Source organism: Prunus persica, chromosome G4 (genome assembly GCF_000346465.2).
Source record: "Prunus persica cultivar Lovell chromosome G4, Prunus_persica_NCBIv2, whole genome shotgun sequence".
NCBI lineage: Eukaryota > Viridiplantae > Streptophyta > Magnoliopsida > Rosales > Rosaceae > Prunus > Prunus persica.
Window position 1 is genome coordinate 13,779,273 of NC_034012.1, and position 24,810 is coordinate 13,804,082.

The 24,810-nt window shown below is 37.4% G+C and overlaps 5 protein-coding genes and 1 pseudogene across 9 annotated transcripts; all 6 read left to right on the forward strand.

Moving 5' to 3' along the window:
* LOC18781240 (cell differentiation protein RCD1 homolog) lies at positions 692 to 5,779 on the forward strand. The gene is made up of 9 exons (XM_007211601.2): positions 692 to 1,029; positions 2,662 to 2,733; positions 3,012 to 3,101; positions 3,251 to 3,293; positions 3,482 to 3,588; positions 4,060 to 4,155; positions 4,307 to 4,497; positions 4,589 to 4,658; positions 5,357 to 5,779. The coding sequence occupies exons 1-9, from the start codon at positions 877 to 879 to the stop codon at positions 5,465 to 5,467; spliced, it is 933 nt and encodes a 310-aa protein (XP_007211663.1). The 5' UTR covers positions 692 to 876; the 3' UTR covers positions 5,468 to 5,779.
* Positions 7,813 to 9,902, forward strand: LOC18778452 (ribonuclease 3-like protein 2). Its single transcript, XM_020561644.1, has 4 exons — positions 7,813 to 8,368; positions 8,753 to 8,908; positions 9,049 to 9,425; positions 9,509 to 9,902. Exons 1-4 carry the CDS (start codon positions 8,024 to 8,026, stop codon positions 9,681 to 9,683), a joined length of 1,053 nt encoding a protein of 350 aa, XP_020417233.1. The 5' UTR covers positions 7,813 to 8,023; the 3' UTR covers positions 9,684 to 9,902.
* Positions 10,024 to 12,333, forward strand: LOC109948507 (ribonuclease 3-like protein 2). Its single transcript, XM_020561643.1, has 4 exons — positions 10,024 to 10,846; positions 10,947 to 11,102; positions 11,242 to 11,624; positions 11,721 to 12,333. Exons 1-4 carry the CDS (start codon positions 10,469 to 10,471, stop codon positions 11,890 to 11,892), a joined length of 1,089 nt encoding a protein of 362 aa, XP_020417232.1. The 5' UTR covers positions 10,024 to 10,468; the 3' UTR covers positions 11,893 to 12,333.
* LOC109948508 lies at positions 12,850 to 13,927 on the forward strand (annotated as a pseudogene).
* Positions 14,603 to 19,672, forward strand: LOC18778308 (ribonuclease 3-like protein 2). Of its 4 annotated transcripts, XM_020561648.1 has the most exons (6): positions 14,603 to 15,547; positions 16,472 to 16,609; positions 16,744 to 17,129; positions 17,257 to 18,275; positions 18,776 to 18,920; positions 19,216 to 19,672. In XM_020561648.1, exons 1-4 carry the CDS (start codon positions 15,167 to 15,169, stop codon positions 17,588 to 17,590), a joined length of 1,239 nt encoding a protein of 412 aa, XP_020417237.1. In that variant the 5' UTR covers positions 14,603 to 15,166; the 3' UTR covers positions 17,591 to 18,275; positions 18,776 to 18,920; positions 19,216 to 19,672. The 4 variants fall into 4 exon arrangements, with proteins under 4 accessions (XP_020417237.1, XP_020417236.1, XP_020417235.1 ...); XM_020561647.1 differs by having other exon boundaries at positions 18,763 to 19,672; XM_020561646.1 differs by having other exon boundaries at positions 18,776 to 19,672.
* Positions 19,933 to 21,991, forward strand: LOC18779735 (ribonuclease 3-like protein 2). 2 transcript variants are annotated; one of them, XM_020561645.1, is made up of 5 exons: positions 19,938 to 20,518; positions 20,628 to 20,777; positions 20,905 to 21,272; positions 21,402 to 21,607; positions 21,723 to 21,991. In XM_020561645.1, exons 1-5 carry the CDS (start codon positions 20,144 to 20,146, stop codon positions 21,725 to 21,727), a joined length of 1,104 nt encoding a protein of 367 aa, XP_020417234.1. In that variant the 5' UTR covers positions 19,938 to 20,143; the 3' UTR covers positions 21,728 to 21,991. The 2 variants fall into 2 exon arrangements, with proteins under 2 accessions (XP_007213439.2, XP_020417234.1); XM_007213377.2 differs by having other exon boundaries at positions 19,933 to 20,518; positions 21,402 to 21,991.

Here is a 24,810-nt window from a genome sequence, read left to right on the forward strand (position 1 = left end):
TGTTAAGCATCGTGTGGGATTTGAGCTGTATTCTATCTTAAGAAGCTAGGGGTTCGTGTTGTATATGAGTTTGTGCAATTAATGGTCAATTCAAATTTTATAAGTGTCATATCGGATTCGGGTCGTGTTGTATTACAACTAGCTACGGATTGTGATGTATATGAGTTCAAGCAATAAACGGCTAATCCAAATTTCTTAAGCATCATGTCCGATTTGAGTCATGCTCTATCAAAACAAGTTAGGGGGTCATGTCGTATATGAAAGTTCGTACAATTAATGATTAATCCAAACTTAGTAAGCATCATGTTGAATTTGAGTTGCATTTTATCTAACTAGTTAGAGGGTCGTATCTTATATGAGTTCATGTAATTTACGGTCAATGTAAATATATTATATGTATTGTCGAATACTAGTTGAATTATCGTATCTAAAGCAATGTCGTATATGATTTTATGCAATTAATATTCAATCTAAATATGCTAAATGTCATGTTAATTCGAGTTGTGTTATCTTATCGCGATGCAAATTATTAAGTAATTGCGCTTGAGAGCTTTAAATTGCTCTCATGGGACAGAGTGGAGCGTAGACACTTTCTTTTTGAAGCTAAGTACTTTATTTTCTAGCGAAGCTGAGGTGTCACTTCATGTAACTCAAATGTAAGGGTCATTGCCACGCGCATGTAAAGTACGTGGCTTTAAATATAAATCCAATTCCTCGTCTCGAAATTGAACTTGTCTTCTACACACTCTCTCTCACTCTTTCTCTCCCTCAACGGAAACTCGTAGAAAATTGGAAACTGTGAGAAACTGATGGTAAAAGTTTCAAGCTTTGAAAGTCTTCTGCTATGAAATGCCGAATCTGCGCTAGTTTCTTTACATGAGCGCACCGTTTGGAGACCCGATCGCTTCTAATTCCAGTGCAGCCGGAGCTCAGCCTAACAAGGAGCCAAAAATGGCGTCAGCTGAGCAATTGGTGCTCGAACTCAGTAACCCTGATCTTCGTGAAAATGCCCTCCTTGAACTCTCGAAGGTATAATCTTTTGGCTATATTCGTTTCTAAATTCAGTTCCTCTGTCTTTGATTGGTTCCATTTAGGGTTTTATTTTCTTTTTTGTTTATGGGGTTTTGGGCTTGAAGGTATGATCAAGCTTAAAATCTGGGGTTGTTTGTAATTTGGATTCTATTTAGCTTTCTTTTGTTTTATCATCATTTCGTTGCTGTGTGATTCTGTGTATTTGATGAGAACCCAAGGAAAAGGGGAAAAAGATAGATAGTTCTACATAATATGTGTTTCATGCGCAAAGGGGGTTCTTTGCGTTTTTCTTTTTTTCCATTTAAGAAAATTAGCATCGTTGTAGTCACAGCATGCATGTGGGACCCACCTACTATAATTATTCCCCGGGTAGGATAAAAATTCCAAGTTTGATGCATTTCTTTCATGTTTCCAGGTATACATTCCTTAATTATGTTTAATCAATTTCCTTTTTAGATGGAATTTTTAACTTTTGCACTAAGGTGGTATTTGAAAAAGTTCATAGCTGGAAACTGTTGTGTGTTTCTGGATTGGGAATAGTGTAGTGGTTGCTGAGAGTATATCTCACATGCGGGATGTAAGGCCTTGCATTGCATCGTGGGCCTCTCCACCCGTTTCCTATTGGTTTTGGGTTGGATGCTCTAGTTCTGTCATGTATCTGTCAGGCCCAACGGCTACACATGCTCCCGCATCGATTGATATCTGTGTCACACTGCACTTGAGGGTGTGTGTTGAGAGTATAAATCCCAGGTTGGAAATGTCACACTATATAAGATCTTGGGTGTCTCCATCCATTTCCAATTGGTTTTGGGTTGGATGCTCCGCTCTGTTTCTATCAGCGGTGAGGGAATTGAAGTGATATAGATACTATTATAACATACTAAACGGGCTGCATAATTTAGTAATTTTTCTTTATTAGTTTGGGTTTTTCATTGTCTACAACAATAGTGACAGTTACACTTGCTTAGCTTATGTCACACTCGACGTGAGGAGGGTGTTGAGAGTGTAAATCCCACGTCATACTTTATAAGATCTTGGGCGTCTCCATCCATTCCCAATTGGTTTTGGGTTGGATGCTCTGCTCTAATTCAAACAGGTGAGGGAATTGAAGTGATATAGATATCATTATAACATACTAAATGGGCTGCACAATTTAGTAATGTTTCTTTATTAGTTTGGGTTTTTCATTGTCTACAACATTAGTGACAGTTACATGTCAGATCTGGAAAAAGACTTGGTTTCTATGCATAAGCTCTTTGGCCAAAGGATTATTGTTCCCGCCTATTGTGAAGAGCCAAACAGTGCCTTGAAGCACTTACTCCGAAGATTATTTTGTTCAAATTTTCTTTTCTTTTTTAAGGGATTTAAAAAAAAAAATTCATTATGATTATACCCGTTCGATAAAGTTGCCACCCCCGTGAGAGCTATGCACATGTTTTCTTAACGGAGTAAATTTTTAAGTTGTAACTGTTGAACATTTTTGGGCTGCAAATAGACTTGCATCTGCCTTCTGGTTTTGATGGTCTTTTTTAATAAAATTTGGCATTCTCATATTCATTTTGGTACTTTTAGTGCGCTATGTGTATTCCTGGTTAACCCTCCTTATCTCTTCTCTTTTTCAATTTGTAGAAGAGAGAATTATTTCAAGATTTGGCTCCATTGTTGTGGAATTCTTTTGGTACTATTGCTGCTCTGCTACAGGTAAGCTTGTTGTGGCATTCTTATTGAATTGAATTTTTTTTTTTTTTCCGCTTGTTTTGTAAAAATGTCTATCTACAAAGGTAGCATTTTTGGCACATGCTTTTAACTTGTTTTCATTTTTCTTCTATATTGAACTTACCTTGTGTGCTATACATATGTCCATGCATCATTGACATTCCAGCGTTTGACTGCCTGTTTGATAATCAACACTACTGGGCACTCTTTTGTCTTACTTCCTGATCATGGATTCTCACTCTGTTTTCTCATCCTGTGTGCAGGAGATAGTTTCAATTTACCCTGTTCTGTCACCACCAAATTTAACTCCTGCTCAATCAAATCGAGTTTGCAATGCTCTAGCTCTTCTTCAGGTCCATTGATGTCGCCTTTTAAATTATTTATTGTGGATGCACTTATTTCATTCTGAACAACAGTTATGTTCTATTTAATGGAGTTGGCCCATATTTTACATATTTTATTATTATTGTGTGTTTCATTTTCCTTTTGTATTATCTTGTAGTGTGTGGCTTCTCACCCAGACACAAGGATGTTATTCCTCAATGGTAATAACCTTTATTTTGTTTACATTCAAAGGCTTCAAATTTCCTTCTTAGAGTGCTGGTACATATAAGCATAATTTTCTCAAGCAACTTCGAGTACTTGAGGTTTAAATTTCCTTCTTGTGCTGGTACATTTAAATTTTAAATATTATAAGAAAGGATTATTTCATCTGAGATTTTGTCCTTGGCAGCTCATATACCTTTATATTTGTACCCTTTCCTTAATACAACAAGCAAGTCAAGGCCTTTCGAGTACTTGAGGCTTACTAGCTTAGGTGTCATTGGTGCCTTAGTGAAGGTATGCTATTCTTGCTGCCATGTTATTGCACAAACTGATATGTATATTTGTCTTTTTATTTGTTTGTGTGATAAAATGTGTTGCAATAAATTGACAACATGATATCCAAGTATAACTTGATGACACTTAGTCTGTTATGAGTGTGAACTACGAACAAGAACATGGTTGATTCTGTAGTATTGCTTTATTTGCATAAGTATTAGATTATCCTCCATTTGCTTTTGTATCAAATTAAATATGCATGACTGCTTATCATTTGTAATATTTTCGTACACATGCACTTTTCTGTGCAGTTCTTCCCCTCACTCTTTCCCACACATGAACACATGAACACTTGAAACCTGAAAAGGAGAATTATGTTACCATGATAGATCCTGCTATTTTGATAAGAAGTATTCAGCATTTTTATGGAAGTCATGTCACAGTATATTTGGAAATTGGAATATTAATTCTTTTACTCCTCTTTACCAGGTCGATGATACAGAAGTGATTAGTTTTCTTCTGTCAACAGAAATAATTCCACTGTGCCTGCGCACTATGGAAATGGGTAGTGAACTCTCAAAAACAGTTGAGTGTCCTTTTCTATCTTTTCACTTTTTTTCCATCTGTATATGCATCATCCGATCTTCGTATAGCTTACTGTACAGGGTCCTTCCCCTATTGCTTGAGTTTGGATGTAAGGTATGTAATTGCCTGACAAAAGGTTTTCTTCTGGCAGGTGGCCACATTTATTGTTCAAAAGATTTTGTTAGATGATGTGGGCTTGGATTATATTTGTACTACAGCTGAGCGGTTTTTTGCAGTAGGTCGAGTCTTGGGAACCATGGTAGCATCACTTGCTGAGCAGCATTCATCGCGCTTATTAAAACATATTATCCGATGTTATCTTCGATTGTCAGATAACGCAAGGTTGGTTAAATTAAGTAGATTCTTTTTTGTGTGTTTTTAATTTCTCTTGTTTATGATTTTATAGACCTGTTCTTTGTCTGTTATCATGCAGGGCTTGTGATGCTTTAAGAAGTTGTCTTCCAGAGACATTAAGAGATGCTACCTTCAGTGGTTGCCTTCGTGTAAGAACTTCTTTGCCTACCTATGTTGTTCAATTCATACTTGATCTTAATTGGTATTCTGGAGAAAAGTAAAAATTAGCCTGTTTCATGACTGGCAATCATTAAGGTGTTTGCCAAGTCATATCACACCCTACTTTCTGAAAATAAGTTAGCATAACTTTGTCCAATGCATGTTTTGGTGTTCTTCATGGTAGTTAGCCCTACTGTTGTTTTTCTTACGTTTGTTTTTTAGGGATACGTTAATACTTATTGTAGCCCACTTGATTTCAGTTTCAATGTTTCCATTAGGTGGTTTCAAAGTGCCTTGATACCAGTTACCCTAAACTGTTGGTACACAATATAACATGATGTTCACATGCAGTAAAATTCGTCACGTTTCTCCCCAGAATACGAATAAAGTCAATCTTTTTGAATGAATTCTTTGTTGTATTTTACAAAATCACTGATTCTAGTTTCTATTTTTTGTCTTCATAGATCAGTTATAGTTTGCGAGATATTAAAAAAAAGAAAAAGGCTTTCAGTCAGATAAACTTTTAGACCCAATTGTCTGGATTAACTTTTGCTTTCAGTTTCCCCTACTGTTTTGTATAGACCCAATTGTCTTGATTAACTTTTGCTTTCAATATCCCCTATTGTTTTATTTCGACCCAATTGTCTGGTTCACTTTAGAAGTTAATTGTTTTCATCCATGGTTTCAGGAAGATCCAACTACAAGGAGATGGCTGCAGCAGTTGCTTCACAATGTTGCGGTTAGTCGGGTTCCTGCACTTCAGGCCGGAGGAGGGTTTGATCATATGATGGTGAACTAATATAAATAATTCAATGTTGTCCTTGGGCTGCCATCTGCTGTTTAGGCATCAGAGAGGGCTGCATGCTTCTTATTTATCTACCTCAGTGCTAATGGGAAAATTTCATCTTTGTAATTACAAAATGTTTCTTCTGTAAACTTTGCCTGAAAAGGCGAAGCTTTTAACTATTGACTTCCAAGAGAAATCAATTGTTCCCAGAAGAAATTGTCTTCTTAGCTGATTTCATGTGTAATTTTTTGAATTGTTCGGTTTATTTAACAAACCTCCATTACGGCAAAATTATTCCTAATAAAGTCAGCCTTTCTTTTGACACATTTTGTTTTCTATACATTGTACCTGGTTTTGGGGCTTCTAGTCTCAATGGCAGGAGAAAAACTTGGTTGCAATGGGATAACACTATTTTGCTAATTCCGGTCAATATCCCATTTTGCTAATCCTGGTTAATAATGCTGTCACGTTAAAAAATCATCACGCGTGTCGGCATTATTGGTCTCGTTCCATGCAAGTGTTAATCCAGTGGTAGAGCATTTTACTTGGAAATGTGGTTTGGCTTCTAACAGCGGTGGATTGTAATTTTGTGTGTTCTTATAAATATATTTTTCTTTCTATTCATGTCCCATTGGGATTTGCATTGCGGGATGTAAATGTGATTTTTTTGGGTACTAATTCGTTTCCCTCTGAATTTTTGTGTGTTAGATTTCATCCCATAGATTTTAGTTCGAATCCGTTTGTCTAAATTGAAAATAAAATAAAATAAAATTCAGATCCGTTGGATGAAATTGCAGTTACAACCTCCTCCAATTTTGGTTAAAATCTGGCCGCCCAATTTCAATGCATCCTAGTAGTTCATCAAGTAACCGTTGGTGAAGATACTCTCAAGTAAGGTCTAAAATATTGATAATATGGGCAAAATATTGGGGATTTATCCTTTTTTTGGGAGGAGGATATTTTGGAACCTATCCATACAATTATAGCATAAGTATCGATAATTTCAGGGAAATTTCGGATTCGAGAAAATATTGGGATATTATCGATAATATGTATATGGAATGGAAAAAGGAAAAAAAACTCATAGCCACACGCTGGGGATTCGATGCATTTTGAGATGAAATCGAACGGCTCATGGAAAGAATTCGAGACCCAATCTTCAAATAATTTTGCTTATGTACAACGTCAACCAATCTGGGAGCCATCTGAGTGACATGTTAACAATTATATGCAAAAATATTTTGGGAATTTATCATTTGATAACTATTCTTCACAGTACACGTACTCTACACATAGAGATTATGAAGACAATAAAAATTTTGAATCTCATAGGAACTCTATGTGGTATTAAGTCACTCAGGTATCTCACTATGCGATGTATAAGGTGTAAAATATTGTAATAAATTATTATAAATAAATGATTATGGTGTATTTAATCTTCTCTCATTAATTACTACATGTTTTCTATGTTTGTCAGCTTGCTATTGACACCCCATTATTTGCTATTTGTACCCCATACTAATTTTAAACATGAATAACTTATTTTACCCTTGTACATAATTACCGTTAAGGACAAAAAATATTTAAAATACAAATTAAATTTGCTCACTATACCCCACATATATTCTTGCAACCCTAGTTAGACTTTTTTCTCAAACCTTGCACTTATTTCGGTTGTGTTAAACTAGGTTCGAACCATACATTCACAAAGTTGAAGAAATCAAACCTTGGCTTTTCGGAGGATTTTGAGGTAAGATGGATTTGTGACGGGGGTGAGATCGCTTGGCTGTGATGGGGTGAGGCGATTGGGGTTGGGGTGTGCGATGGCTCTGTTTCAAATGGGATGAGGTGTGCGATTGGGGTTAGGGTTTGTGATGGAGTTTGTTGTAAATCGGGTGAAGTGTGCGATGGGGTGCATTTGAAACGCCAGGGGGTTTGTGATGGGGTGTGTTTGCAAGAGGATGAAGTTTTTAATGGGGTGAGGTTTGATATGGGATGAGATTTACACAGGTAAATTAAGTAATGGGGTTCATGAGGGAATTTAAGAAGAAAAATGGGGTGTAGTGAGTAATTTTAAATTTTACTAAAATTCAGTGGGGTGTAAAGAGAATGTGGGGTACAAATAGCAAATTTTATGGTGCCAATAAAATCATCTTATAATTAACTTAAATCAGTCAAACTCACCATGCAATGCATTTCTTTTCAATTTTATTTTATTTTACGATAATAAAACAATAAATAATTGACTAAATAAACATTCTCTAAAATTTCAATCAAAATTTTCATAGTTTTTATTCAATCTTTACCAATATCAATATTTTTCTAATATTTCCATTACATGTCGATGGTTTCGAACAACTGATATTTTCCAAACCCTCGATATTTTAGTTTCGTCACTATAAATTGTAAAACGACTACAGTCAAAACTTGCATTCCCAGCCAACCAACACGAATCAGGTGCTTCAACTTCAAAACGACACCGCAGAGAGTTGTCTTCCACTTCAAACTCATCATACTCTTTCTGCAACCGAAAAAACTCAATTCTGCAAGCAAATCGTGATCCCCATCATGAATCGCAGCGTACAGCATCCATCACCAGAAATGGGGCAGTCGGTGTCAGCCGTGGAGCAAATCCTGGGCTACAATTTCACGGACAAGAGGCTTCTAGAAGAAGCTCTGACCCACCCCTCATACACCGAATCGGCGTCGTATCAGCGCCTGGAGTTCATCGGCGATGCCGCTGTCAGCCTCGCGCTCAGCAACTACTTCTTCCTCTCTAATCCTGGGGTCGACCCTGGCACCCTCTCTCTGCTACGCTCCGCCAACGTCAGCACCGAGAAGCTCGCACGTGTGGCCGTGCGCCACGGCCTTTATCACCACCTTCGCCACAATGCACCTGCTCTCCTAAATAAGGTAATTACTTACTATTAACTACTTCTTCCTTTTTTTCTCTCTCTCTCTTCTTTATTTTTTTATTTTTTCCTTCTGTTTCTCAAGCAATTTCATTTGTATGCTTCTCTGTTTTGTGTGTTGGAACTGCTTAATTATTTCGTAAATATGAGTTTTTTTAGTTTTTTTTTCTAGTGATAGCAGAAGTTGGTGAAAAGAATTTAGAATTGTGTCTAAATTGTTTTTTTGTATATGAGGGTGAATGTTTAAACAAGGGGGAAGTTTTTTTTTTTTATTCCTTCCCTCTTCCCCTGTTTTTCTGGGTAATTTTTCTTTAAAAGGATTTGGATTATTAAATGAAATGGTTTGAAGTCTGGGTTTTGTTTGCGATTTGTTTCTAAATTTCAGGTTAGGGAGTTTACTGAAGCTGTCAATGGAGAAGATGAGACACCGCTTGTATATGGTGGCTCTGTAAAAGCCCCTAAGATTCTTGCAGATATTGTGGAGTCTGTGGCAGCTGCTATTTATGTTGACTTGAATTTTGATCTGGAGAAACTGTGGATGGTGTGTATCTTTATTTGCTTCTCTTTGTTTTAAACGAAAGTGAAAAGCTTGGTTTTGCTAAGTTTGTATAAAAGTTTTAGCAATTTGGCTATAGACTATAGTATAACCTTTGAACTTGTAATTGTTGTGTATATTTGTAGATATTCAGGGGTTTGTTGGAGCCTATAGTTACTCTAGAAGACTTGCAAGGTCAACCGCAACCGGTGACAATGTTGTTTGAGCTTTGCCAGAAGCATGGGAAGCATGTTGATATCAAACATTGGAGAGATGAGAGGAAGAGTATTGCTAGTGTGTATGTTGATGGAGAATTTGTTGCTTCGGGTTCTTCTGAACATAAGGAATTTGCCAAGCTTGATGCTGCTAAGGTAGCTGTTGATAAGTTATCGCCATCAATGGGTGTAAATGATGAGTCGTTTGAAGGTGTTGTCTTAATGGATGGGTCATTTCATATTGAAGAAGCAAAACAGAAGTTGCATGAGATTTGTGACCAGAAGAAGTGGCCTAGACCAATTTACCAGTATGAATCTTTACGTTATCATGATTTTCTGTTGTTGTCAATTCTATTTGTTAAGCAGAGCCATATTGGTTTTTCTGTTGCAGCATTGAGAAAGATGAAGGTCCTTCACATGAGAAGAGATTTATGTCCTCAGTTAAAATTTCAACTATAGATGGGGTGCTATACATGAAGGGAGATGAAAAGTCGAGAGTAAGAGATGCAGACAATTCTGCAGCTTCCTTGATGATCCGGGCTTTACAAGAATATCGTTATATATGACGCAACGCTCTACCTACTGCATTTGAAGGCATAGGTTGGATGGAAATTTACATATTTAAACTTCAGAGAAAGCAAGAATTGCCATGGACTTTAGGAAATTGCTGTGTTTCAATGCCTCATGGATGCTAAGGCTTGTAAATTTCAGATGGTACAAAGCTCACCTTCAATGTAAAAAGCTTTTAACGTTTGGTTTGGCAGACGCACTTAATTTTAAATTTACCTGCAAGCTTCTCTGGCATTCCCACAATTTACATGCTAGTTTGTACTTGCATGCAGAGTACAGAGCCCAACTGCTTCAACATCCAAACGACAACACAAACATTAAACCCTGTCGTTCTCGGCTCTCAGATAAACAAGGACAGATTAGTCTGAGTATTTTTAAATTCAAAATTCTCAATCCCCAAATTCTATCATGGGATACAGATTTTTCATCAGCCAATTCCCAACATAACATGAGCCCTGTTTCTCATTTTCGTTTTCTTAAACGTCTCATGTTCAAACTCTATTGACTTACTGATAGTGTGTGAGAAACCACCCTTATATCACTTGTATAAAAAAAATGAAAAAAAAAAAATCTTTTTGGTCCTTGCTCTACTAGCTGAACTCAGGTTTCATCACTTCAATTTTCTAGCCTCTTTTTGGACAATTTCCACACAAATCGTGGGTTATTGGCTACACTGTTCTACCTTTACTCTTTTGCTTTTTCTTCAATATTACGTTTCCTCTCTAAGCTATAATTGGTTTCATCACTTTAACAAACTTCAAACCACGAATTCATCAACAAGATGAAGGTCTTCACCACCCCAACATCCCTTGATCGTGTACTTGAGCCGTCACCGGACATGAAAGAGTCAGTGATGGCCGTGGAGAAGATCGTAGGCTACAACTTCAAGAACAAGAAGCTTCTAGAAGAAGCTCTCACCCACCCCTCCGTCGCTGGGTCCGCTTCCTATCAACGCCTCGAGGTCCTCGGCGACAGCGCTCTAAACCATGCAGTGACCAACTACTTCTTTTGTATGGCTGACCACCAAAAGTTCACCCAAGGCCAAATCACTAAGCTACGCTCCGCCAATGCTGGGAACCTCAACCTCGCCCGCGTCGCCGTTCATCATGGGCTTTATCGCTACCTTCGCCGCCACAATACAGCTGATCTTGATGATCAGGTCTTTTTCTTTTTTATTTTAGTCAAGCGTTTTCTGATTCTGAGTCTGATTGTTTATATATTTTTTTTCAAACCTTTCTTTTTTAATTTTAAACTTTTAGGTTAGGGAGTTTACTGAAGCTGTAACTAATGGAGAAGAAGAGCCGGGGCTTGTATATTGTAAATCTGAAGAAGCCAAAGTTCTTGCAGATATTGTTGAATCCGTGGCAGCTGCTGTTTACATCGAGTTGAATTTTGATCTCGATAGACTATGGATGGTGTGTATTTATATTTATCTTCTTTTATTTAACATGAAAGCGTGAAAAATTTTGTTTATAAGTTTGTAAATGCGTGGAAGTTGGGCATAACTATATATAACTTACGAATTTTTGTTGTTTTCCTGTTGTGCTTTTGTAGAAATTTAAGCCTCTTTTGGAGCCTATATTTACTCTTGAAAACTTGCATGACCCCACGACAGAATTGAATGAGTTTTGCCAGAAGAACGGGAAGCGCTATCAAATCAAGCTGCGGCCGAGACATGAGACCCGAGATGTAAGTATTGCTGATGTCTATGTTGATGACGAGTTTGTTGCCTCAGGTTGGTCTAACAAGAAGAAAGGTGCAAAGCGCAACGCTGCTATAGAAGCTGTAAATAAGTTGTTTCAATCGGTGGTTGTTGACGATGGGTCGTTCCAAGGTAGTGCAGTTGGAAACAACATGTCATTTCGTATTGAAGAAGCGATTCAGGGGTTGCATGTGCTTTGTGTCAAGAAGAGGTTGCCTAAACCTTCAGAATACAAGTATGAATCTTTACTTTATGAAACCCGTTATATATTGCTGGAATTATGTTGTAAATTCTACTGTTAACTAGATCCATATTTGTTCTTCTATTGCAGAGAAGAGAACGTGTTTGGTCCTCCACATGAGAAGAAATATGTATACTCAGTTAAAGTGGTAACTTCAGATGGTACCGTGCAATCTGTGACGGGAGATGAAAAGCCAAGGAAAAAAAAAGCGATGAATTCTGCATCTTACAAGATGATCCGTGCTTTACAGCAAAGAAGCTAATAATATGGTCAACAGCAAAGAAGCTGATCGTATGATCAACACCAAAGCTTCGAATGATCAACAGCAAAGAAGCTTATCATACGATCAAGACCGAAGAATCCGATTGCATGATCAAGATCAAAGAATGGGATTGCATGATGGGTTATATTCCCTCACTCTACAAAGTTTGGGCTAAGGCCATAGGGTGATAATAAGTCTCTTGGTTTTTTGTTTGAAGGGAATACGCCTGCTAGTTTGTTTATCCTTATGTGTGTTACTTACACTAGTTATTGTCTCTGTTTTATCCAACTTGGTTATCTTTTGCCAAGGGGTTAAGTAATTCCTATTAAGTGTCATGAGGTGAAGGTCTCCTTCAATTTACCTATATATGTATAAATTCCTTTAGCCGGACTTGGCAAGGCATGTGAAGAAGATAATCTCATTGTCTCTATAATTTCTACAGTTCTCTTTTCCAAAATCTTCCACACCTGCACCATTATACGTGCTTAATTGTATATGTGGTTCCTCTATGTACTGCCACAAGGGTCTTCTTGTTTAAAACACTCCGGTAGACATATTCACTGACCCAAAAGAAAGGGCAAGAAAGAGGAAGGAGAGGAGGGGTAGTGATGCTTCTTCCTCCTCCCCCTCCATGGAGTTTTTCTTTAGGACTCACAGAGGGAAAAGTGCGGTTAGGGTTTTCAAAACTTAACCTGAAATTGGTTTCAAGTTCTACTTGCAAGTAAGCACCAATTGGTTGATGATTTGATTTGAGAGTAGTTGTTTGTAATTGTAGCTGGATTATCATACTTGGATCCCACTACATTTTTCATTCTCTAATCTTCTTGCTTCTAATATCAGCTTTATTTCTATCTGTTGATCACCGTTTATTTGTAGAAATTATCAACATGAGAGGTTATCGAAACAGAGGTTCTAGTTATCCTAAACTATACAAGTGATAAGGTAGGAATTAAATAATTATCTCAAGATGAGATGTCGCTTGTATATGGTGGGTCTGTAAAAGCCCCTAAGATTCTTGCAGATACTGTGGTGTCTGTGGCAGCTGCTATATATGTTGACTTGAATTTTTATCTGGAGAAACTGGTGGGTGATGTGTATCTTTATTTGCTTCTCTTTGTTTTAAACGAAAGTGAAAAGCTTGATTTTGCTAAGTTTGTAAAAAAGTTTTAGCGATTTGTCTATAGACTATAGTATAACGTTTGAACTTTTGTTATTGTTGTGTATACTTGTAGATATTCAGGGGTCTATTGGAGCCTATAGTTACTCTTGAAGACTTGCAAGGTCAACTGCAACCCGTGACAATGTTGTTTGAGCTTTGGCAGAAGCATGGGAAGCATGTTGATATCAAACATTGGCGAGATGAGAGGAAGAGTATTGCTAGTGTGTATGTTGATGGAGAATTTGTTGCTTCGGGTTCTTCTGAACATAAGGAATGTGCCAAGCTTGATGCTGCTAAGGTAGCTGTGGATAAGTTATCGCCATCGATGGGTGTAAATGATGAGTCGTTTGAAGGTGTTGTCTTAATGGATGGATCATTTCATATTGAAGAAGCAAAACAGAAGTTGCATGAGATTTGTGACCAGAAGAAATGGCCTAGACCAATTTGCCAGTATGAATCTTTACGTTATCAAGATTTTTCTGTTGTCAATCCTATTTGTTAAGCAGAGCCATATTGGTTTTTCTGTTGCAGCATTGAGAAAGATGAAGGTCCTTCACATGAGAAGAGATTTGTGTCCTCAGTTAAAATTGCAACTATAGATGGGGTGCTATACATGAAGGGAGATGAAAACTCGAGAGTAAGAGATGCAGACACTTCTGCACTTGATGATCCGGGCTTTAAAAAGCTCTACTTACTGCATTTGAAGGCATAGGTTGGATGGAAATTTACATAATTTAAACTTTAGAGAAAGCAAGAATTGCCATGGACTTTAGGAAATTGCTGTGTTTCAATGCCTCATGGATGCTAAGGATTTGAGCCTTTAACGTTTGGTTTGTGCTTGTAAATTTCAGATGGTCCAAAGCTCACCTTCAATGTAAAAAGTGTTGAGAGTGTTTGTCCCACATTGAAATGTTAAGGGACCTAGCCTGGGTTTATAAGGAGTTGGGCAACTCCCCCCATTGCCAATTGGTTTTGGGGTGGAACCTCAACTTCCTTCATGGTATCAGAGCAAGGCTTCACGTGTTGAGCCCAACAGCCACACGTGCTCCCACGTCACCCAATATGTGTTGTCCACGTGTTAGGCTTGAAAGTTCGCCACACGTGCGGGGGCGTGTTGAGAGTGTTTGTCCCACATTGAAATGTTAAGGGACCTAGCCTGGGTTTATAAGGAGTTGGGCAACTCCCCCCATTGCCAATTGGTTTTGGGGTGGAACCTCAACTTCCTTCAAAAAGCCTTTAACGTTTGGTTTGGCAGACGCACTTGTTTGTAAATTTACCTGCAAGTTTTTCTGGCATTCCCACAATATACAAGCTAGTTTGTACTCGCACGCAGAGTACAGAGCCCAAGTGCTTTGAACATTCCAAACGACAGCTCAATAATTAAACTTTGTCGTTCTCTCGGCTCTCAGAAAAGCAAGGGCAGATTAGTCAGAGTATTTTAAATTCAAAATTCCCCAATTCGATCATAGGATGCCGATTTTTCATCACCCAATCCCCACATGAGCCCTGTTTCTCTTTTTCTTTTTATTAAATAATCTTTTTAGTCTCACGTTTCGAACTGTTATCATACATTGGCGGTGTGTGTAAGAAATACCTCATCCTACATTGTTTGTATGTAAAAAAAATATTTTCTTTTTGGTCCTTTACTTTACAAGCTAAACTTAACGCATATCTAATGAATGAGGCAAACGAGTAGGTAAATCTTATTAGCATCTCTTAGGGAATGGGTAAATAGGCAGGCCAAATATACTTATTCCCCTAACAACGCAATGTTGCCTACTTCATGAGGCAAATGAGTAGGTAACATGCAATCTAAGAGTATCTTCAAGGGAAGAGACAAATGAAATAGGCAAAATTGCATTATAACAACCTAGGTGACATATTACTTACCTATTTGCCTCAAGAAAAAAATTGACCTACAAACTATTATTATATTATTTATTTTTATCTATTATATTTACAATTATATTTTATAAAAATTATAAAAAATAAATAGGACCTAATATACCTCTTCACTTTGAAGTAGTAATTTTGTGTAGGTATATTTTTCCTACCTATTTGCGAGTTTAACTTCATCAAACTTCAAACCAAGACGACCCTGAATTCATCAACAAGATGAAGAAAGCCTTCACCACCCCAACATCCCTTGATCGTGAACTCGAGCCGTCGCCGGATATGAAAGAGAGAGTGACAGCCGTGGAGAAGATCGTCGGCTACAGCTTCAAGAACAAGAGGCTTCTAGAAGAAGCTCTCACCCACTCCTCCTTCCCTTGGTCCGCTTCGTATCAACGTCTCGAGGTCCTCGGCGACAGTGTTCTGAACCACGCAGTCACCAACTACTTTTTTTGTATGGCTGACCGCCGGAAGTTCAACGAAGACCAAATCACTAAGCTACGCTCCGCTAATGCTGGCAACCTCAAGCTCGCCCGCGTCGCTGTTCGCCTTGGGCTTTATCCCTACCTTCGCCGCTACAATACACCTGGTCTTGATGATAAGGTTGTTTTCTTCTTCTTTTATTTATTTATTTTTCTCAAGCGATTTCTGATTCTGATTTTAGATGGCCATGGAATTTAGGTAGGCTCTTTTTATTTATTTATTTATTATAAATAAATAAAATAATAATAAATGTTTTTTTTTTCCTGAATTGATGTTGTGCCCTAAAATATGGTCAAATACCACGTTATTTCCCTAATAAAAGATTTGGGAAACAAGATGCAAAACGTGGGAGGGTAACATATTTTCAGCAACACTAATATCATTATACCCTTCTTTTTTTTTTTTTTTTTTTTTCTTATTTGTGCCAGAAGAATATTTGTTAAGTATTAATTTATTATTATTTTTGTTGTGTAAAGCAGAAATAGGCCTGGTTTTTCGGATGGAATGCATCGGAATCAAAAGATTCCAATTTCTTCCAAAAAAGGAACAACCTGTGTAGTCTAACCTTGAAACTCCATTATATTTTAGAATGCAGAATTTTTGAAAATTAGAAATACATTTCAATTCCAATCCAAATTTTTTTGGAATTTTCGGTCCAACTTGCACCCCTAAGCACAGCGTAATCGACTCAAAAAGACAAGGTTTTGAATTGTATTAAAGTTTGCATGTTTCTTTTGAGTTGTCGCTAGCAAGTGAGCATTATGTGATGCAATTACATTAATGACTGACAACAACTCGCGTGTGTGGGCAATACTCCTTAACAATTGTTTTGTTTTGCTATTTGGTGAAAGGGGAGTTGAAGGCCAAACGAATACGAATAACAAATACGCACAAAAAATTTGTTTTTACATCAGCATGATTGTTTATATTTGACTAACCGTGCTTTCGCGGTTTGTTTAACATCATTGGTTGTTAACTAATTGTTCTTTCTTTGGGTTTTATGAGCAAGTTTTATTTATGTATTTATTATTTTTTAAAGCTTAGATTAAGGAGTTTATCGAAGCAGTAATTAATGGAGAAGACGAGACGGGGCTTGTACATAAGGTTCTTGCTGATATTGTTGAGTCCGTGGCAGCTGCTATTTACGTTGACTTGAAATTTGATCTCGATAAACTATGGATGGTGTGTATTTATTTTACCTTCTAATTTTATTTAACATGAAAGTGGAGAACTGTTGTTAAGTTTGTAAATGCTTGGAAGTTGGGGCATGACTATGTATATATATGACCTATGAATTTTTGTTGTTTTCTATATAGATTTTTAAGCCTCTTTTGGAGCCTATATATACTCTTGAGGACTTGCGTGGTCGCCCCATGGCAATATTGTATGACTTTTGCCTGAAGAAAGGGAAGCGCCTTGAGATCAAGCTGAAGCCAAGAGATGAGACTGAAAATATAAGTATTGCTGGTGTCTTTGTTGGTGACGTGCTTGTTGGCTCGGGTTCTTCTAAGGGGAATAGTAATGCAAGGCAGAATGCTGCTAAAGAAGCTGTACATAAGTTGTCGCAATCGATGGTTGTAAACGATGGGTCCTTCGAAGGTATTCCAGCTGGAAACGACAGGTCATTTCGTATTGAAGAAGCGATGCAAATGTTGCATGTGCTTTGTGCCAAGAAGAGGTTGCCTAAACCTCCAGAGTACAAGTACGAAATTTTACTTTATCATGGTGATAAAGTATTGGTAAACTAAGAGAAAAAGAAACGTTATCTAGCTGTAATTATGCTGTAAATTCTATTGTTAACTCGATACATATTTGTGTTTCTATTGCAGAGAAGACGTGTTAGGTCCTCCACATGAGAGGAAATATTTATACTCAGTTAAAGTGGTAACTTCAGATGATACCGTGAAATCTGTGACGGGAGATGAAAAGTCAAGAAAAAAATATGCAATGAATTCTGCAGCTTACAAGATGTTCCTTGCTTTACAAGAACATTATAATATGATCAACACCATAAAGTCTTATAGAATGATCAACAGAAAAGAAGCTGATAATATGATCGACACCAAAGACACTGATCGTATGATCTGCTGGCGAGATATCCTAGTTCTATTAGGATATTTCATTCTTATTCTATTAGGATTTTATTTATTTCCTGTTGTATAGATATTATGTGATTACTTTTCTTATTTCCTAGTATAATCGTATGATCAAGACCAAATAATCTGATTGCATGATCAAGATAAAGGAATCTGATTCCATGTTGGATTATATTGACTCACTACTCGACACACTTGGGGCTAAGGCCTATAGGGTGATAATAAGTCTCCTGGAGTTTTTTTTAACCTAGTTTGTTTCTGCTTTAGTCTGCTACTTTGGGTGAAATTAGTTGGTTTTTTGCTAAGTGATTTCTATGAAGGGTGATGCGACGATGGAGGTATCCTTCGATTTACCTATACATGTATAAATTCCCATAGCCAGACTTGGCAAGGCATGAGTGAAGAAGATAATCTCATTTTCTCTATAATTTCTATATATAGTTGTCTCTTCCAAAATGTTCCACACTTGCACCATTTTATGTGCTTAATTGTATATGTGGTACGTTCCTCTACCTGCTACGTATCTGTGTATATGTTTGTTTTCTTTTTGGAAAATTGTACCCATCATCAATCGCAGAGTCTAGCATCCATCACCAGAAATGAAACAATCGGTGTCAACCGTGGAGCAAATCCTGGGCTACAATTTCAAGAACAAGAGGCTTCTAGAAGAAGCTCTGACCCACTCCTCCTACACCGAATCGGCTGTATCAGCGCCTTGAGTTCACCGGCGGTGACGCCATCTCCAAGATAAGGTCATATACTATTCAATTAATTGTTCCTTTGTTTGTTTGTTTGTTTGTTTTTTTTTTTTTTTTCTGTCTGCTTCTCTGCTTTGTATGTGAAAAGAAAATTTTAGATCTTTCTTATTTTGGGTTTATGTTGGAACAGCTTAGTTATTTCATAAGGATTAAACACCCCACACCCCACACCCCCCCACCCAGCTTAGTTATTTCAATTAAACAGCTTAGTTATTTTCTTAAAAAGGATTTGGTTGAACTTTGGGTTTTGTTTCTGCAAGAGCTCCTAAGGTTCTTGCAGATATTGTGGGATCTGTGACAGCCGCTATTTTTTGTTGACTTGAATTTTGATCTGGAGTAACTGTGGGTGGTGTGTATTTAATTTGCATTTGTTTGTTTAAAAAGAAAATGAAAACCTTGATTTTGCTAAATTTGTAATAGAGTTTAGCAATTTGGCCATAGACTAGTATAACCTTCGAACTTTTGTTATTGGTGTGTACAGTTGTAAACTTCAGGGGTCTAGTGGAGCTTATAGTTACTCTTGAAGACTTGCAAGATGAACCGCGACCCGTGACAATGTTGTTTGACCTTTGCCAGAAGCATGGGAAGCATGTTGATATCAAGCACATTGGACAGATGAGACCAAGAGTATTACTAGTTGTACGTTGGTGCCAAATTACTTGTTACTTCGGGTTTGTCTTAGCATAAAGAAATTGCACCAAGCTTGATGCTGCTAAGTTAGCTCTATATAAGTTGTCGCAATTGATGATGATGGGTCGTGTGAAGGTATTGTTGGAATGAATGGGTCATTTCATATTGAAGAAGCAAAACAGAAGTTGCATGAGCTTCGTGACAAGAGGAAATGGTCTTTACCTTTTAATGATTTTAAGCGGTGTTAGAATTATGTTGTTAATTCTTGTTGTTAAGCAGAGCCATATTGGTTTTTCTGTTGCAGTATTGAGAAAGATGAAGGTCCTTCACATGATGAGAAGAGATTTGTGTCCTCAGTTAAAATTACAACTAGGGATGGTGTGCTGTGAATGAAGGGAGATGAAAAGTCGAGAATAAAATATGCGGACAATTCTGCAGCTTCCTTGATGATCCGGGCTTTACAAGAATCTGGTTATATACGATGTAACGCATATGTTTATATAATCATCGACCTGCGGCATTGAATGCATTGGTTGGATGAACCATATTTAAACTTTAGAGATAGCAAGAATTGCCATGGACTCTTGGAAATTGCTGTGTTAAATGCCTTAAGGATGCTAAGGATTAACGTTTGGTTTGTGCTTGTAGTTTTCAGATGACCCAAAGATCACCTTCAATGTAAAGAGCCTTTAATGTTTGGTTTGGCAGACGCTTTGAAATTTACCTACAAGTTTATCTGGCTTTTCATAAGTTACAAGCTGGTTTGCACTTGCACCCACACAGAGTAGACAACACAAGTGCTTAAAGATTCCAAACGACAACACAAAAATTAAACTTTGTCGTTCTCTCGGCTCTCAAAGCTACAAGGGCAGATTAGCTGATTTTTAAATTCAAAATTCTCTACCCCGCAATTCGATCATGGGATGCTGATTTTTCATCAGCCAGTCCCCACTTGAGTCCTGTTTCTCTTTCTTTTTCTTAAAGAACCTTTTTGGTGCTTACTTTTCTAGCTTAGCGTAATTTTTAGGTTTCGTCAGTTTAACTTTCTGTCATTTCCAATTTCCATACAAATAGTGTGTGATTGGCCGTTCTACCTTTACCTACTATTAAGGTTTTTGTGATGAAGCTAATTGGTTTCATCACTTTAATTTTCTGCCATTTCCAATTCTTACACTAGTAGTTTTTACTTTATCAAACTTCAAACCACCACCCCCCACGAATTCATCAAGAAGATGACGAAGGTCTTCACCACCCCAACATCCCTTGATCGTGTACGATCACCGGAAATGAAAGATTCAGTGACAGCCGTGGAGAAGATCGTCGGCTACAACTTCAAGAACAAGAAGCTTCTAGAAGAAGCTCTCACCCACCCCTCCTATGGGTCCGCTTCGTATAAACGCCTTGGCCTTGCGACCCTTGGCGATAGCGCTCTTGGCCATGCAGTGACCAACCACTTCTTTTGTATGGCTGACCACCCTCAGTTCAGCGAAGGCCAACTCACTTTGCTACGCTCTGCCAATGTTAGCAACCACAAACTCGCCTGCGTCGCTGTTCGTCATGGGCTTTATCGCTACCTTCGCCACTATGAACCTGCTTTTGATGATAAAGTCTTTTTCTTCTTTTTCTTTTTAATTTTAGTCAAGCGATTTCTAATTCTTAGGGGCACTTTACTTTATATTTTGACTAACCTTGCTTTTTTTATTCATAAACTCTTAGATTGAGGAGTTTATTGAAGCTTTAATTAATGGAGAAGAAGACGTGGGGTTTGTTGAGGCCGATGAACCCAAGGTTCTTGCAGATATTGTTGAGTCCGTGGCAGCTGCTATTTACATTGAGTTAAATTTTGATCTCGATAAACTATGGATGGTGTGTATTTATATTACCTTCTTTTATTTCACATGAAAGTGGAAAACTTTAGTTTGTAAATGCGTGGAAGTTGGCAATAACTATATAACCTATGAATTTTTGTTGTTTGCCTATTGTGCTTTTGTAGAAATTTAAGCCTCTTTTGGAACCTATATATACTCTTGAAAACTTGCAAGGTCACCCCATGACAATATTGAAAGAGTTTTGCGAGAAGAGCAGGAAGCGCCTTGAAGTGCGGCTGAGAGATGAGACCGGAAATATAAGTATTGCTGATGTCTATGTTGATGGACTGCTTAAGGGATCGGGTTCTGCTAAACGGAAGAATACCGCACAGCATATTGCTGCTCAACAAGCTATACAAAAGTTGTCGCAATCGATGGGTGTAAACAACAAAGGTACAGCAGCTGGAAACGACAACTCATTTCGTATAGAAGAAGCGATGAATGAGTTGCATGTGCGTTGTGAAAAGAAGAGGTTGCCTAAACCAGATTACAGGTATGAATATTCTTTAGTTTATCATGATCATACAGTATTGGTGAACAAAAATAAAGAAAGCCCTTATCTTATCTATTGCTGATTCTATATTGTTAACTAGATCCATATTTGTTTTTCTAATTATTGTAGAGAAGAGAAGAAATCAGGTCCTCCACATTCACCCAAATTTGTATACTCAGTTAAAGTGGTAACTTTAGATGGTACCGTGAAATCTGTGAAGGGAGATGAAAAGTCAAGAATACAATATGCGAAGAATTCTGCAGCTCACAAGATGATCCTTACTTTACAAGAATATGATAATGTGATCAAAACCAAAGAATCCGATTGCGTAATGGGTAATATTCCCTCACTCTACACACTTGGGGCTAAGGCCTATAGGGTGATAAGAAGTCTCTTGGTTTTTTGTTTGAAGGGAATACTTACACTAGTTATTGTCTCTGTTTTGGCCAGCTTAGTTGCTGAGCGGTATAAATTCCCATAACCAGACTTGGCAAGGCATGAGTGAAGAAGATAATCTCATTTTCTCTATAATTTCTGTACTTCTGCCTCTGAATTTCTTCCACAGTTTCATATATATATATATATATATATATATATATGTGCTTGTAGTTGTATATGTGCGTAGGTTCCTCTACCTGCTACATTGATTTGAACTTGTAACACTTGGTTCGTGCTCGTAGGTTTTAGATTGCTCTGAATAATAATTGCATAGTTGTGTATATGTTTGTTTTTATTTTTGTATCCATTAGTCTCATTTTTCTTCTTTCCTTTGGGTCTGCGACTAAAATCAGAAATCCAAATATGGTAACCGATCGCTAACATTCAAAAATTAAATGCCAAGTGATTCATGAATTATATTACTTCTCTTTGTAAGGATCTTTTCTACTGAAAGGGGCAAAAATATACTAAACTCACACACACTACACGGATGTTAGGACTTAACCAACGGCTTACCTAAAGGAATAATTGCTCCAAACCACTATATTAGTGGGTCATTTGCTGAATTATATTACTATTAATCAACAAAACGAAGTTAAATTATAGAATTTCTCGGTCAGAATGCTAGGTATAACCCAAAGGAAGTGAATCCTGCAATCAACAATAAAAATTTAGCAAGTTACAATGAAATCCACATGCTATACTTGCTCACTATGTTGGAATAAAAAAATCACAAAAATCACAAAAATATTGGAACGTGGGATTGGATTGGTGGGGGGAAGTTTGAAAAAAGGTGGGGGTCTAAACCAATGAAAACGTTTAAGAGAGTTTAGTGGCTCCTATTTTTGGGGGAGCTGATTATTCAGTTTTCAGTATAAGTATTCTACACTAAAAAGGAAAAGAAAAAAGGAGAAAAGGGACAGAAGAAGAAAACCAGGAGAAAAATTGGAGGAGCACAAATACAAGAGAAGACATTTTCACAGGTATATGGGTTCTGTCAATTAATTCTTGTTGGGTGGCAACCCTCAAATAAAACTCTTGGATGATAAATCCATAATGGGTGGCAACCCTTAAATCATGAACAACAAATCCATGAGAGGATTCCTGTTTAACAAAGCTCTGCCGAGCAAAAGGAAATCCTTTGAAATGGAAATGGTGTTTGGAGGGTCAATTCCACAAATGCACAGAAAAAAGAGAGCGTGAATTACCTCTTGGGCTCTCTCACCACTCCTCTCCATCTCTGCTTAAGAAGGCCTTTATTTTTCTCTCTGAGCAAACTACATCAAAAAAAATGTAAAGGATGTTAGTCATGAAGAAAAGAATAGGCAGAGAAAAAAAATGGAGATCTGTAAAAAAAAGGGGAAAGAAAATAGAGGCCATGTTTTTCTGTCACAGCCTCTCTCCCTCTCTCTCTTAGATGATCCTCTTGTTGAGCACACAATCACAACAGACAGAAAAAAATTAAAGCAGGAAAACAGCCACTAAAAAAAAAAGGAGAGAAAGTGGCTGTATGCCACTTCGTGGGTGTCGCTGGGTTAGAAGGAGAGAAAGGTGCCAGCCAAAAAGCAAAACTTGGGAAGGGCCACGTTGGGGCAGCCTACGCATTGAATGCCCCATCTGTTGGTTTCTTAGCGAACAACCCAAATACAGGTCATGGTGTATGACAATAAAAAAAAAGAGAAAAGGTTTGCTACAATCATCAAAAAGAAGAAGAAAAGTCAAAGCAAAAAAAAAAAGAAAAAAAAAGAAGATGGCTGAGGCCACTTTGCTGGAGATTGGAAGAAAAGAAAAACAAAGACACAAGAAACTTGGTGTTGCAGAGGAAAAAGACAAAAAAAAAAGTCTGAAACCTCTTGATGTATTGCGGCAGTTTCCCTTTGGTTTTCTCTTGTTGTTTGCAGAGGCTCTGTACCGATTGTGACTTGGTGTACTTTTTTTTAAAGACTGAACAGTAACAATGTTTGCTCTTAATTCGGACTGATCACAAGTATTCCAGATAAAGATGGGACTGCAAGGTCTGATTTTATTTGGAAACAAACTCTACAAAGAGTTGGATAGCTATCAGGTTGTTTCAATCGCCTGCTGGACCAAAGTTTTTTTCTGGGCTCTTTGTTCGTGGGCTCTTTTCTATCATATGGTTAATGGATTAATTCAACAATCCTCATAGCCATAGTTGGGCTCAAGTACAAATAATGTCAATTTTAGAAAATTAGTGGGTTAATCAAAATTGCTCATTATTTTTCTTAGACATTAACAAAAAGAAAAATGGTACAAAACCATCCAATTTTTCCCATGAGTTATCTACTCATGAAAATTCCAAAGAGATTAAATTCAAATATCTCAAACACCAATTCTAAATTATTGGGCCACACTTACCCATTAATTTTCAATTTTTCCCATGGGTTATCTACCCATGAAAATTCCAAGGAGATTGAATTCAAATATCTCAAACAGCAATTCTAAATTATTGGGCCACACTTACCCATTAATTTCTAATTTTTTCCATAGGTCATCTACCTATGAAAATCTTCAAATCGTCTCAAAGACACCAATTCTAAGACATTGGGCCACACTTACCCATTAATTTCCAAATTTTGGAACTACGTCGGTTTGATCCCCGTTAAGGGTACGTAGGCAGTCTAACATCTCAATAGGCGCAACCGCAACCAAATTTGAATCACTGGTTACATCAACCAAATTCCCCCAAAATCAAATATCTACCTTTACACAAATCAATTTCGAACTACGTTGGTTTGATCCCTTTAAAAGGGTACGTAGGCAATCTAGAGATTCAATCTAGATGCAACCATCCCAAACATATTTCCATATCGAATCCCTGGTTTATTCAGCTAAATTCACTCAAACACTCCTCAATCAAACTCATTCAAATTCTTCGTTTTGCGATGAGTCATTTATTCATCATGAATCTTTGAACTACGAGTGGCTTGATTCCCGTAAGGGATACGTAGGCATCCTGAGTTTGGACTTGGGAGCAGCTGCAAAATCAAACACACACGTTCTGTTTCTTTATGATGGAATCAAAGGGTTTTCCCTTGAAGCAAGGGATTGTAATTAAGAGACTTGCGTCTCGAATGGGTCG